This window comes from Crinia signifera, chromosome 8 (assembly GCF_055691185.1).
Source record: "Crinia signifera chromosome 8, ASM5569118v1, whole genome shotgun sequence".
Lineage (NCBI taxonomy): Eukaryota > Metazoa > Chordata > Amphibia > Anura > Myobatrachidae > Crinia > Crinia signifera.
In genome coordinates this window covers 180,106,817-180,122,052 of record NC_139224.1, presented here as the reverse complement: position 1 = coordinate 180,122,052, position 15,236 = coordinate 180,106,817, and the positions used below count along the sequence as shown (strand labels likewise).

At 48.3% G+C, this 15,236-nt stretch overlaps 1 protein-coding gene across 1 annotated transcript in view; it reads right to left on the bottom strand.

Annotated features, from left to right (window-relative positions):
- The window catches only part of SLC1A7 (solute carrier family 1 member 7), a 199,393-nt gene that overhangs the window by 29,129 nt on the left and 155,028 nt on the right, over nucleotides 1-15,236 (bottom strand). The window contains 2 exon segments of the mRNA XM_083157919.1: nucleotides 13,175-13,408; nucleotides 13,495-13,594. Coding sequence (XP_083014045.1) covers nucleotides 13,175-13,408; nucleotides 13,495-13,594 — 334 coding nt within the window.

Genomic DNA, 15,236 nt, shown 5'->3' with positions numbered 1-15,236 from the left:
AAGTATGGATATGCTCAGATAGGGTAGAACAATGACGAGAGCTGCTGTGTAAGGTCACTGCAGGTAAGTATGGATATGCTCAGATAAAGTAGAACAATGACGAGAGCCGCTGTGTAAGGTCAGTGCAGGTAAGTATGGATATGCTCAGATACAGTAGAACAATGACGAGAGCCGCTGTGTAAGGTCACTGCAGGTAAGTATGGAGATGGTCAGATAGAGTAGAACAATGACGAGAGCTGCTGTGTAAGGTCAGTGCAGGTAAGTATGGATATGCTCAGATAGAGTAGAACAATGACGAGAGCTGCTGTGTAAGGTCAGTGCAGGTAAGTATGGATATGCTCAGATAGAGTAGAACAATGACGAGAGCCGCTGTGTAAGGTCAGTGCAGGTAAGTATGGATATGCTCAGATAGAGTAGAACAATGACGAGAGCCGCTGTGTAAGGTCAGTGCAGGTAAGTATGGATATGCTCAGATAGAGTAGAACAATGACGAGAGCCGCTGTGTAAGGTCAGTGCAGGTAAGTATGGATATGCTCAGATAGAGTAGAACAATGACGAGAGCCGCTGTGTAAGGTCAGTGCAGGTAAGTATGGATATGCTCAGATAGAGTAGAACAATAACGACAGCCGCTGTGTAAGGTCAGTGCAGGTAAGTATGGATATGCTCAGATAGAGTAGAACAATGACGACAGCCGCTGTGTAAGGTCACTGCAGGTAAGTATGGATATGCTCAGATAGAGTAGAACAATAACGACAGCCGCTGTGTAAGGTCAGTGCAGGTAAGTATGGATATGCTCAGATAGAGTAGAACAATGACGACAGCCGCTGTGTAAGGTCACTGCAGGTAAGTATGGATATGCTCAGATAGAGTAGAACAATGACGACAGCCGCTGTGTAAGGTCAGTGCAGGTAAGTATGGATATGCTCAGATAGAGTAGAACAATGACGACAGCCGCTGTGTAAGGTCACTGCAGGTAAGTATGGATATGCTCAGATAGAGTAGAACAATGACGAGAGCTGCTGTGTAAGGTCACTGCAGGTAAGTATGGATATGCTCAGATAGAGTAGAACAATGACGAGAGCCGCTGTGTAAGGTCAGTGCAGGTAAGTATGGATATGCTCAGATAGAGTAGAACAATGACGAGAGCCGCTGTGTAAGGTCACTGCAGGTAAGTATGCATATGCTCAGATAGAGTAGAACAATGACGAGAGCCGATGTGTAAGGTCAGTGCAGGTAAGTATGGATATGCTCAGATAGAGTAGAACAATGACGAGAGCCGCTGTGTAAGGTCAGTGCAGGTAAGTATGGATATGCTCAGATAGAGTAGAACAATGACGAGAGCTGCTGTGTAAGGTCACTGCAGGTAAGTATGGATATGCTCAGATAGAGTAGAACAATGACGAGAGCCGCTGTGTAAGGTCACTGCAGGTAAGTATGGATATGCTCAGATAGAGTAGAACAATGACGAGAGCCGCTGTGTAAGGTCAGTGCAGGTAAGTATGGATATGCTCAGATAGAGTAGAACAATGACGAGAGCCGCTGTGTAAGGTCAGTGCAGGTAAGTATGGATATGCTCAGATAGAGTAGAACAATGACGAGAGCCGCTGTGTAAGGTCACTGCAGGTAAGTATGCATATGCTCAGATAGAGTAGAACAATGACGAGAGCCGCTGTGTAAGGTCAGTGCAGGTAAGTATGGATATGCTCAGATAGAGTAGAACAATGACGAGAGCCGCTGTGTAAGGTCACTGCAGGTAAGTATGGATATGCTCAGATAGAGTAGAACAATGACGAGAGCCGCTGTGTAAGGTCAGTGCAGGTAAGTATGGATATGCTCAGATAGAGTAGAACAATGACGAGAGCCGCTGTGTAAGGTCAGTGCAGGTAAGTATGGATATGCTCAGATAGAGTAGAACAATGACGAGAGCTGCTGTGTAAGGTCAGTGCAGGTAAGTATGGATATGCTCAGATAGAGTAGAACAATGACGAGAGCTGCTGTGTAAGGTCAGTGCAGGTAAGTATGGATATGCTCAGATAGAGTAGAACAATGACGAGAGCTGCTGTGTAAGGTCACTGCAGGTAAGTATGGATATGCTCAGATAGAGTAGAACAATGACGAGAGCTGCTGTGTAAGGTCAGTGCAGGTAAGTATGGATATGCTCAGATAGAGTAGAACAATGACGAGAGCTGCTGTGTAAGGTCAGTGCAGGTAAGTATGGATATGCTCAGATAGAGTAGAACAATGACGAGAGCTGCTGTGTAAGGTCAGTGCAGGTAAGTATGGATATGCTCAGATAGAGTAGAACAATGACGAGAGCCGCTGTGTAAGGTCAGTGCAGGTAAGTATGGATATGCTCAGATAGAGTAGAACAATAACGACAGCCGCTGTGTAAGGTCAGTGCAGGTAAGTATGGATATGCTCAGATAGAGTAGAACAATGACGACAGCCGCTGTGTAAGGTCACTGCAGGTAAGTATGGATATGCTCAGATAGAGTAGAACAATGACGACAGCCGCTGTGTAAGGTCAGTGCAGGTAAGTATGGATATGCTCAGATAGAGTAGAACAATGACGACAGCCGCTGTGTAAGATCACTGCAGGTAAGTATGGATATGCTCAGATAGAGTAGAACAATGACGAGAGCTGCTGTGTAAGGTCACTGCAGGTAAGTATGGATATGCTCAGATAGAGTAGAACAATGACGAGAGCCGCTGTGTAAGGTCAGTGCAGGTAAGTATGGATATGCTCAGATAGAGTAGAACAATGACGAGAGCCGCTGTGTAAGGTCACTGCAGGTAAGTATGCATATGCTCAGATAGAGTAGAACAATGACGAGAGCCGCTGTGTAAGGTCAGTGCAGGTAAGTATGGATATGCTCAGATAGAGTAGAACAATGACGAGAGCCGCTGTGTAAGGTCAGTGCAGGTAAGTATGGATATGCTCAGATAGAGTAGAACAATGACGAGAGCTGCTGTGTAAGGTCACTGCAGGTAAGTATGGATATGCTCAGATAGAGTAGAACAATGACGAGAGCCGCTGTGTAAGGTCACTGCAGGTAAGTATGGATATGCTCAGATAGAGTAGAACAATGACGAGAGCCGCTGTGTAAGGTCAGTGCAGGTAAGTATGGATATGCTCAGATAGAGTAGAACAATGACGAGAGCCGCTGTGTAAGGTCAGTGCAGGTAAGTATGGATATGCTCAGATAGAGTAGAACAATGACGAGAGCCGCTGTGTAAGGTCACTGCAGGTAAGTATGCATATGCTCAGATAGAGTAGAACAATGACGAGAGCCGCTGTGTAAGGTCAGTGCAGGTAAGTATGGATATGCTCAGATAGAGTAGAACAATGACGAGAGCCGCTGTGTAAGGTCACTGCAGGTAAGTATGGATATGCTCAGATAGAGTAGAACAATGACGAGAGCCGCTGTGTAAGGTCAGTGCAGGTAAGTATGGATATGCTCAGATAGAGTAGAACAATGACGAGAGCCGCTGTGTAAGGTCAGTGCAGGTAAGTATGGATATGCTCAGATAGAGTAGAACAATGACGAGAGCTGCTGTGTAAGGTCAGTGCAGGTAAGTATGGATATGCTCAGATAGAGTAGAACAATGACGAGAGCTGCTGTGTAAGGTCAGTGCAGGTAAGTATGGATATGCTCAGATAGAGTAGAACAATGACGAGAGCTGCTGTGTAAGGTCACTGCAGGTAAGTATGGATATGCTCAGATAGAGTAGAACAATGACGAGAGCTGCTGTGTAAGGTCAGTGCAGGTAAGTATGGATATGCTCATATAGAGTAGAACAATGACGAGAGCTGCTGTGTAAGGTCAGTGCAGGTAAGTATGGATATGCTCAGATAGAGTAGAACAATGACGACAGCCGCTGTGTAAGGTCACTGCAGGTAAGTATGCATATGCTCAGATAGAGTAGAACAATGACGAGAGCCGCTGTGTAAGGTCAGTGCAGGTAAGTATGGATATGCTCAGATAGAATAGAACAATGACGAGAGCCGCTGTGTAAGGTCAGTGCAGGTAAGTATGGATATGCGCAGATACAGTAGAACAATGACGAGAGCCGCTGTGTAAGGTCACTGCAGGTAAGTATGGATATGCTCATATAGAGTAGAACAATGACGAGAGCCGCTGTGTAAGGTCACTGCAGGTAAGTATGGATATGCTCATATAGAGTAGAACAATGACGAGAGCCGCTGTGTAAGGTCACTGCAGGTAAGTATGGATATGCTCAGATAGAGTAGAACAATGACGAGAGCCGCTGTGTAAGGTCACTGCAGGTAAGTATGGATATGCTCATATAGAGTAGAACAATGACGAGAGCCGCTGTGTAAGGTCACTGCAGGTAAGTATGGATATGCTCAGATAGAGTAGAACAATGACGAGAGCCGCTGTGTAAGGTCACTGCAGGTAAGTATGGATATGCTCAGATAGAGTAGAACAATGACGAGAGCCGCTGTGTAAGGTCACTGCAGGTAAGTATGGATATGCTCAGATAGAGTAGAACAATGACGAGAGCCGCTGTGTAAGGTCACTGCAGGTAAGTATGGATATGCTCAGATAGAGTAGAACAATGACGAGAGCCGCTGTGTTAGGTCACTGCAGGTAAGTATGGATATGCTCATATAGAGTAGAACAATGACGAGAGCCGCTGTGTAAGGTCAGTGCAGGTAAGTATGGATATGCTCAGATAGAGTAGAACAATGACGAGAGCCGCTGTGTAAGGGCACTGCAGGTAAGTATGCATATGCTCAGATAGAGTAGAACAATGACGAGAGCCGTTGTGTAAGGTCACTGCAGGTAAGTATGGATATGCTCAGATAGAGTAGAACAATGACGAGAGCCGCTGTGTAAGGTCACTGCAGGTAAGTATGGATATGCTCATATAGAGTAGAACAATGACGAGAGCCGCTGTGTAAGGTCACTGCAGGTAAGTATGGATATGCTCATATAGAGTAGAACAATGACGAGAGCCGCTGTGTAAGGTCACTGCAGGTAAGTATGGATATGCGCAGATACAGTAGAACAATGACGAGAGCCGCTGTGTAAGGTCACTGCAGGTAAGTATGGATATGCTCATATAGAGTAGAACAATGACGAGAGCCGCTGTGTAAGGTCACTGCAGGTAAGTATGCATATGCTCAGATAGAGTAGAACAATGACGAGAGCCGTTGTGTAAGGTCACTGCAGGTAAGTATGGATATGCTCAGATAGAGTAGAACAATGACGAGAGCCGCTGTGTAAGGTCACTGCAGGTAAGTATGGATATGCTCAGATAGAGTAGAACAATGACGAGAGCCGCTGTGTAAGGTCACTGCAGGTAAGTATGGATATGCTCAGATAGAGTAGAACAATGACGAGAGCCGCTGTGTAAGGTCACTGCAGGTAAGTATGGATATGATCAGATAGAGTAGAACAATGACGAGAGCCGCTGTGTAAGGTCACTGCAGGTAAGTATGGATATGCTCAGATAGAGTAGAACAATGACGAGAGCCGCTGTGTAAGGTCACTGCAGGTAAGTATGGATATGCTCAGATAGAGTAGAACAATGACGAGAGCCGCAGTGTTAGGTCACTGCAGGTAAGTATGGATATGCTCATATAGAGTAGAACAATGACGAGAGCTGCTGTGTAAGGTCAGTGCAGGTAAGTATGCATATGCTCAGATAGAGTAGAACAATGACGAGAGCCGTTGTGTAAGGTCACTGCAGGTAAGTATGGATATGCTCAGATAGAGTAGAACAATGACGAGAGCCGCTGTGTAAGGTCACTGCAGGTAAGTATGGATATGCTCATATAGAATAGAACAATGACGAGAGCCGCTGTGTAAGGTCACTGCAGGTAAGTATGGATATGCTCAGATAGAGTAGAACAATGACGAGAGCCGCTGTGTAAGGTCACTGCAGGTAAGTATGGATATGATCAGATAGAGTAGAACAATGACGAGAGCCGCTGTGTAAGGTCACTGCAGGTAAGTATGGATATGCTCAGATAGAGTAGAACAATGACGACAGCTGCTGTGTAAGGTCACTGCAGGTAAGTATGGATATGCTCAGATAGAGTAGAACAATGACGAGAGCTGCTGTGTAAGGTCAGTGCAGGTAAGTATGGATATGCTCAGATAGAGTAGAACAATGACGAGAGCTGCTGTGTAAGGTCACTGCAGGTAAGTATGGATATGCTCAGATAGAGTAGAACAATGACGAGAGCTGCTGTGTAAGGTCACTGCAGGTAAGTATGGATATGCTCAGATAGAGTAGAACAATGACGAGAGCTGCTGTGTAAGGTCACTGCAGGTAAGTATGGATATGCTCAGATAGAGTAGAACAATGACGAGAGCCGCTGTGTAAGGTCACTGCAGGTAAGTATGGATATGCTCAGATAGAGTAGAACAATGACGAGAGCCGCTGTGTAAGGTCACTGCAGGTAAGTATGGATATGCTCAGATAGAGTAGAACAATGACGACAGCTGCTGTGTAAGGTCACTGCAGGTAAGTATGGATATGCTCAGATAGAGTAGAACAATGACGAGAGCCGCTGTGTAAGGTCAGTGCAGGTAAGTATGGATATGCTCAGATAGAGTAGAACAATGACGAGAGCCGCTGTGTAAGGTCACTGCAGGTAAGTATGGATATGCTCAGATAGAGTAGAACAATGACGAGAGCCGCTGTGTAAGGTCAGTGCAGGTAAGTATGGATATGCTCAGATAGAGTAGAACAATGACGAGAGCCGCTGTGTAAGGTCACTGCAGGTAAGTATGGATATGCTCAGATAGAGTAGAACAATGACAAGAGCCGCTGTGTAAGGTCACTGCAGGTAAGTATGGATATGCTCAGATAGAGTAGAACAATGACGAGAGCCGCTGTGTAAGGTCACTGCAGGTAAGTATGGATATGCTCAGATAGAGTAGAACAATGACGACAGCCGCTGTGTAAGGTAAGTGCAGGTAAGTATGGTTATGCTCAGATAGAGTAGAACAATGACGAGAGCCGCTGTGTAAGGTCACTGCAGGTAAGTATGGATATGCTCAGATAGAGTAGAACAATGACGAGAGCCGCTGTGTAAGGTCAGTGCAGGTAAGTATGGATATGCTCAGATAGAGTAGAACAATGACGAGAGCCGCTGTGTAAGGTCACTGCAGGTAAGTATGGATATGCTCAGATAGAGTAGAACAATGACGAGAGCCGCTGTGTAAGGTCAGTGCAGGTAAGTATGGATATGCTCAGATAGAGTAGAACAATGACGAGAGCCGCTGTGTAAGGTCAGTGCAGGTAAGTATGGATATGCTCAGATAGAGTAGAACAATGACGAGAGCCGCTGTGTAAGGTCACTGCAGGTAAGTATGGATATGATTAGATAGAGTAGAACAATGACGAGAGCCGCTGTGTAAGGTCAGTGCAGGTAAGTATGGATATGCTCAGATAGAGTAGAACAATGACGAGAGCCGCTGTGTAAGGTCACTGCAGGTAAGTATGGATATGCTCAGATAGAGTAGAACAATGACGAGAGCCGCTGTGTAAGGTCACTGCAGGTAAGTATGGATATGCTCAAATAGAGTAGAACAATGACGAGAGCTGCTGTGTAAGGTCACTGCAGGTAAGTATGGATATGCTCAGATAGAGTAGAACAATGACGAGAGCTGCTGTGTAAGGTCACTGCAGGTAAGTATGGATATGCTCAGATAGAGTAGAACAATGACGAGAGCTGCTGTGTAAGGTCACTGCAGGTAAGTATGGATATGCTCAGATAGAGTAGAACAATGACGAGAGCCGCTGTGTAAGGTCACTGCAGGTAAGTATGGATATGCTCAGATAGAGTAGAACAATGACGAGAGCCGCTGTGTAAGGTCAGTGCAGGTAAGTATGGATATGCTCAGATAGAGTAGAACAATGACGAGAGCCGCTGTGTAAGGTCACTGCAGGTAAGTATGGATATGCTCAGATAGAGTAGAACAATGACGAGAGCCGCTGTGTAAGGTCACTGCAGGTAAGTATGGATATGCTCAGATAGAGTAGAACAATGACGAGAGCCGCTGTGTAAGGTCACTGCAGGTAAGTATGGATATGCTCAGATAGAGTAGAACAATGACGAGAGCTGCTGTGTAAGGTCAGTGCAGGTAAGTATGGATATGCTCAGATAGAGTAGAACAATGACGAGAGCCGCTGTGTAAGGTCACTGCAGGTAAGTATGGATATGCTCAGATAGAGTAGAACAATGACGAGAGCTGCTGTGTAAGGTCACTGCAGGTAAGTATGGATATGCTCAGATAGAGTAGAACAATGACGAGAGCTGCTGTGTAAGGTCACTGCAGGTAAGTATGGATATGCTCAGATAGAGTAGAACAATGACGAGAGCTGCTGTGTAAGGTCAGTGCAGGTAAGTATGGATATGCTCAGATAGAGTAGAACAATGACGAGAGCCGCTGTGTAAGGTCAGTGCAGGTAAGTATGGATATGCTCAGATAGAGGAGAACAATGACGACAGCTGCTGTGTAAGGTCACTGCAGGTAAGTATGGATATGCTCAGATAGAGTAGAACAATGACGAGAGCTGCTGTGTAAGGTCAGTGCAGGTAAGTATGGATATGATCAGATAGAGTAGAACAATGACGAGAGCTGCTGTGTAAGGTCACTGCAGGTAAGTATGGATATGCTCAGATAGAGTAGAACAATGACGAGAGCCGCTGTGTAAGGTCACTGCAGGTAAGTATGCATATGCTCAGATAGAGTAGAACAATGACGAGAGCCGCTGTGTAAGGTCAGTGCAGGTAAGTATGGATATGCTCAGATAGAGTAGAATAATGACATCTGATCTGATCTGGATGTCGGACGGTCTGCAGATAAGATAAATCATGTGCAGCCGTCTGGGGGAGCAGCAGGAGCAGGCTGGGAGTGGGGACCGGTCCGGGGAACAGCAGGGGTAGGCTGGGAGTGGGGACCGGTCCGGGGGAGCAGCACGAGATGTAGCGGCAGGCAGGGAGTGGGGACCGGTCCGGGGAACAGCAGGAGCAGGCTGGGAGTGGGGACCGGTCTGGGGGAGCAGCACGAGATGTAGCGGCAGGCAGGGAGCGGGGATGCAGAGCAGAGCCCAGTCTTTTGAATAGGATGGTTTCTATGGTCCCGCTGCTCTGCAGTCCCCACGGCGAGCATGAGAATAGAAACCATCCTATTAAAAAGACTGGGCGACCGCTGATTAGCTGAGCTCTCAGCCAATCAGCGGCTGCCCAGTCTATTGAATAGGATTTCTTTCTATCCTCCCGCCACGCCCCCGGACTCTGCTCTGCATCTGATTTTGCGCACCCTGCTCCCTGCCTGCCGCTACATCTCGTGCCGCTACCCCGGACCGGTCCACACTCCCAGCCTGCTCCTGCTGTTCCCCGGACCGGTCCCCACTCCCTGCCTGCTCCTGCCGCTCCCCCGCCCCTCGGAGCGCTCCCCGCTCCCACGGACCGCCAGCTCTCCTGCAGCTCCCCGGGTTTTTACATGTGATAAATCGCATCCGATTTATCACATGTAATAATGGCACATCAAGTGCCAAATCTTATCAAGCTCCCCCGGGGAGCTGCCGGGAAGCTCAGGGGAAATCGGGGCTGACTTGTCCTTAGGACAAGTCTCCCTAGTGTATGGGGGCCTTTATTATTTGCATTCCTCTTATCTACAAGAGGTTCACATCAGGATGATACGGGCGAGAAGGAGGAATAGTGGGAGACAGAGGAAGGACAGAGGAAGAGTGAGGATGATTGGTAGACGGGGACACAGGGTGAGAGGGGAGTGGTGCAGGGTAAGTGAGGGCAGACGAAGGGTGAGAGGGGAGTGGTGCAAGGTGAGAGGATGCAAGGTTACAGATGGGTGGTGCAGGGTGGTCGAGGACGCAGGGTGAGATCTGTCTGCCCCACCTCCCCAACACAGTGTGTCTCACAGCCTTACCACCATCTCTGTGTGCTTCACAACTTGACCCACCATCAGCATGGGGCTCACAGGCTGAACTCTCCACCCATAACTGTGTGCCTCATTAGACTTCCCTACCTTCCCATCGTAGTGTGCCTCATATCCCACCCTACTCCCATCACTGTATGCCTCACTCCCAGTCCCTCCCACCACTTTCCAATGTTCCGCCTGTTGAGAGAAAGCTGCCTCTTTTCCCCAGTGTACTTACACTGATAATGAGAGTGTGCCTGTGGCAGGATGAGGGGAATCCAGAAGGGTGAATATGCGTGGAGGGGCACATTCGGCAGAGTGGCAAGGCACAGTACTGTGCAGTACAGACCAGCACACTACCTGCTATGTGGTTAGTGCTGGATTATGGGTCAGGTTTCTGCAAGTATTCCTGCTCCTTGGTATAGTAGATAAAACTTCAGGGAGGGATGGTAGAAGGCGCAGCCGGCGGGACTTCAGCGCTGGCACATATTTATTTTTATTACCTATAACATTAGGGCCTGACAACCCTGTGCAGGCTGCTGTTGATAGCGCACCACACACTTTCCTCTTTTTAAATCCGGTCAGGTGCTGACGTCACACACCCTCCCCTAATACAGGTATATTTAGCCTGGTGCTGACATCACACACCCTCCCCTAATACAGGTGTATCCGGCCAGGTGCTGACGTCACACACCCTCCCCTAATACAGGTATATCCGGCCTGGTGCTGATGTCACACACCCTCCCCTAATACAGGTGTATCCGGCCAGGTGCTGACGTCACACACCCTCCCCTAATACAGGTATATCCGGCCTGGTGCTGATGTCACACACCCTCCCCTAATACAGGTATATCCGGCCTGGTGCTGGCATCACACACCCTCCCCTAATACAGGTATATCCGGCCTGGTGCTGACGTCACACACCCTCCCCTAATATAGGTATATCCGACCTGGTGCACTATACAAGAACCAGAGATATGGGGGGGGGGGGGGGCTGCACTATACAAGAACCAGAGATATGGGGGGGCTGTGCTGTACAGGAACCAGATATGGGGGGGCTGCACTGTACAGGAAACAGAGATGGGGGGGGAGCACTGCGCTATACTGGAACCAGAGACGGGTGGGGGGCTGCGCTGTACAGGAACCAAAGATGGGGGTCTATGTTTTACAGGAACAGGAGATATGGGGGGGGGGGTGTCTGCACTGTACAGGAACCAGAGATATGGGGAGGAGCTGCACTATACAAAAACCAGAGATATGGGGGGGGGGAGGGCTGTACTGTACAGGAAACAGAGATAAGGAGGGACTGAGCTATACAGGAACCAGAGATGGGGGGGGAGGGGGGGGGGGGCACTGCGTTATACAGGAACCAGAGATGGGGGCTATTTTGTACAGGAACCAGAGATATGGGGGGGGGGGGATGTGGCTGTGCTGTACAGGAACCAGAGATGGGGGGCACTGCGCTATACAGGAACCAGAGATGGGGGGGGAGCGCTGCACTGAACCAATAATGGGGGGCTGTGTTGTGCAGGAACCGGAGATATGGGGTGGTGGCTGCGCTGTACAGGAACCAGAGATATGGGGGGGGGCTGCGCTGTACAGGAACCAGAGATATGGGGGAGGGCTGCGCTGTACAGGAACCAGAGATAAGGGGGGGGGCTGCGCTGTACAGGAACCAGAGATATGGGGGGGGCTGCGCTGTACAGGAACCAGAGATATGGGGTGGGGGCTGTGCTGTACAGGAACCAGAGATATGGGGGGCGGGGGGCTGCGCTGTACAGGAACCAGAGATATGGGGGGGGCTGCGCTGTACAGGAACCAGAGATATGGGGGGGCTGCGCTGTACAGGAAAAAGAGATATGGGGGGGGGCTGCGCTGTACAGGAACCAGAGATTGGGGGCTATGTTGTACAGGAACCAGAGATATGGGGTGGTGGCTGCGCTGTACAGGAACCAGAGATATGGGGGGGAGGGGCTGCGCTGTACAGGAACCAGAGATATGGGGTGGTGGCTGCACTGTACAGGAACCAGAGATATGGGGGGGGGGGGGCTGCGCTGTACAGGAACCAGAGATATGGGGTGGTGGCTGCGCTGTACAGGAACCAGAGATATGGGGGGGGGGGGGGGCTGCACTGTACAGGAACCAGAGATATGGGGGGGGCTGCGCTGTACAGGAACCAGAGATTGGGGGCTATGTTGTACAGGAACCAGAGATATGGGGTGGTGGCTGCGCTATACAGGAACCAGAGATATGGGGGGGGGGGGCTGCGCTGTACAGGAACCAGAGATTGGGGGCTATGTTGTACAGGAACCAGAGATATGGGGTGGTGGCTGCGCTGTACAGGAACCAGAGATATGGGGGGGGGGGCTGCGCTGTACAGGAACCAGAGATATGGGGGGGGCTGCGCTGTACAGGAACCAGAGATTGGGGGCTATGTTGTACAGGAACCAGAGATATGGGGTGGTGGCTGCGCTGTACAGGAACCAGAGATAAGGGGGGGGGGGGGGCTGCGCTGTACAGGAACCAGAGATATGGGGGGGGGGTCTGCGCTGTACAGGAACCAGAGATTGGGAGACTGTAAAATTATTATCCACCCAGTGTAAACGGTACTTATGTAGTATCTGGGCGTCCGATTTAGAAATCGGATCGGATCGCATCGTATCGCATCGCATGCGACCAAATCGTATGCGATGCGATGGTCAAGATTTTTCCATAGGATTTAATGTTAAAATGGTCTGAGTCCATTTTAACATAGAATTCAATGGGAAAAAGGGGTCCTTTCCTTTCCCCACTATCCAAGTGGGCATGGAGTTGGATATAAACCTGTGGCGAGCGTAGCGAGCCACCGAGCCCGAAGCGTGGCGAGCGTAGCGAGCCCCGCGAGGGGACACAGAATACTTTTTAAGAAATATGCGTCCCCTCGCGGGGCTCGCTTCGCTCGCCACGCTTCGGGCTCGGTGGCTCGCTGCGCTCGCCACGCTATATAAAATCAACTCTATGCCCACTTGGATAGTGGGGAAATGAACAGGACCTTCTTAACATTGAATCCTATGCAAAATCGCATCGCATCGCATCGCATCTGATTGTATGCCTTAAGGTAAGGCATACAATCACAAAATCGGCAGCCCAGATACTACATAAGTACCGTGTAAACATATACCATTACCACATTACCAGTATGAACATTAATCGCAGGGTAGAAGATCACCCCAATGTACATATACAGCGCTGAGCTCTGCAGAGCATCTCACCTGGAGGACGTGGCCAGTGCTATGAGCAGAGCCTGCAGCACTCCTCGGATGAAGACAATGGGGTTCTTTTTGGTGATAAATAGGTACATGAGGGGAAGGATGAAGAGTCCGTGCACCACCAGGCCACACACCACGGTGATGGCGTAGAATCCGAGCTTCTTCCCTATAGCCGTGGGGTCATCCATCTCCAGGATCTTGCCCGCGATCAGGAAGACAATCCCGAAAGGGAAGTACCTGCAGGACCACAAGCAGCGTCATTGCAGTGCCACATGCTGTCATTCCTTGCCATCTGTCACACGGAGCCCACGCGCGAGACTTACCACACAGCCACAGCCACAATCTTCATGACGGACTCATTCAGGCACTGGCAGACACTGACCAGAGGGACTCCGCTGGTCCCCATCCGGCCCAACATTATACCTGCAATAAGGACATATACACTGGGCTGTCATGTACTGCTGCACAGATCAAATAGTTAGATAACTAAGAGAAAAGCCACGTCACAGGACATATACAGTTATATTACCTGGAGAAAAGCCACATCATAGGACATATACAGTTATATCACCAGGAGAGAAGCCACGTCACAGGACATATATAGTTATATCACCCGGAGAGAAGCCACGTCACAGGACATATACAGTTATATTACCTGGAGAAAAGCCACATCATAGGACATATACAGTTATATCACCAGGAGAGAAGCCACGTCACAGGACATATATAGTTATATTACCCGGAGAGAAGCCACGTCACAGGACATATACAGTTATATCACCCGGAGAGAAGCCACGTCATAGGACATATACAGTTATATCACCCGGAGAGAAGCCACGTCACCGGACATATACAGTTATATAACCTGAAGAAAAGCCACGTCTCAGGACACATACAGTTATATCGACTTGATAAAAGCCACGTATTAGGACACTTACAGTTATATCACCTGGAGAAAAGCCATGTCACAGGACATATACAGTTATATCACCCGGAGAGAAGCCACGTCACAGGGCATATACAGTAATATAACCTGAAGAAAAGCCACGTCTTAGAACACATACAGTTATATAACCTGGAGAAAATCCATGTCACAGGACATATACAGTTATATCACCTGGAGAGAAGCCACGTCTCAGGACATATAAAGCCACGTCACAGGACATATACAGTTATATCACCAGGAGAAAAGCCACGTCTCAGAATATATACAGTTATATCACCAGGAGAAAAGCCACATCACAGGACATATACAGTTAAATCACCTGGAGAAAAGCCACGTCTCAGGACATATACAGTTATATCACCCGGAGAAAAGCCACGTCTCAATATATATACAGTTACAGTATATCACCAGGAGAAAAGCTACGTCTCAGGATATATACAGTTATATAACACGGAGAAAAGACACGTCACAGGACATACACAGTTACAGTATATCACCAGGAGAAAAGCCATGACTCAGGATATATACAGTTATATCACCCGGAAAAAAGCCACGACTCAGGAAATATAAAGCCATGTCATAGGACATACACAGTTATATCACCTGGAGAAAAGCCAAGTCACAGGACACATAGTTATATAACCTGGAGAAAAGCCACGTCACAGGACACATACACAGTTATATCACTTGGAGAAAAGCCACGTCATGGGACAAATACAGTTATATCACCTGGACAAAAGCCACGTCACAGGACATACACAGTTATATCACCCCTAAAAAAGCCATGTCACAAAACACACAGTTATAGCACCAGGAGAAAAGCCACGTCACAGGACATATACTTATATCACCCGGAAAAAAGCTACGTCACAGGACAAATACAGTTATTTCACTCGGAGAAAAGCCACTACACAGGACAAATACAGTTATATCACCTGGAGAAAAGCCACATCACAGGATATATACTGTTATATCACCAGGAGAGAAGCCACATCACAGGATATATACAGTTATATCACCTGGAGAAAAGCAACTTCACAGGACATATACAGTTATATCACCTGGAGAAAATCCACGTCACAGGACATATACAGTTATATCACCTGGAGAAAAGCCACA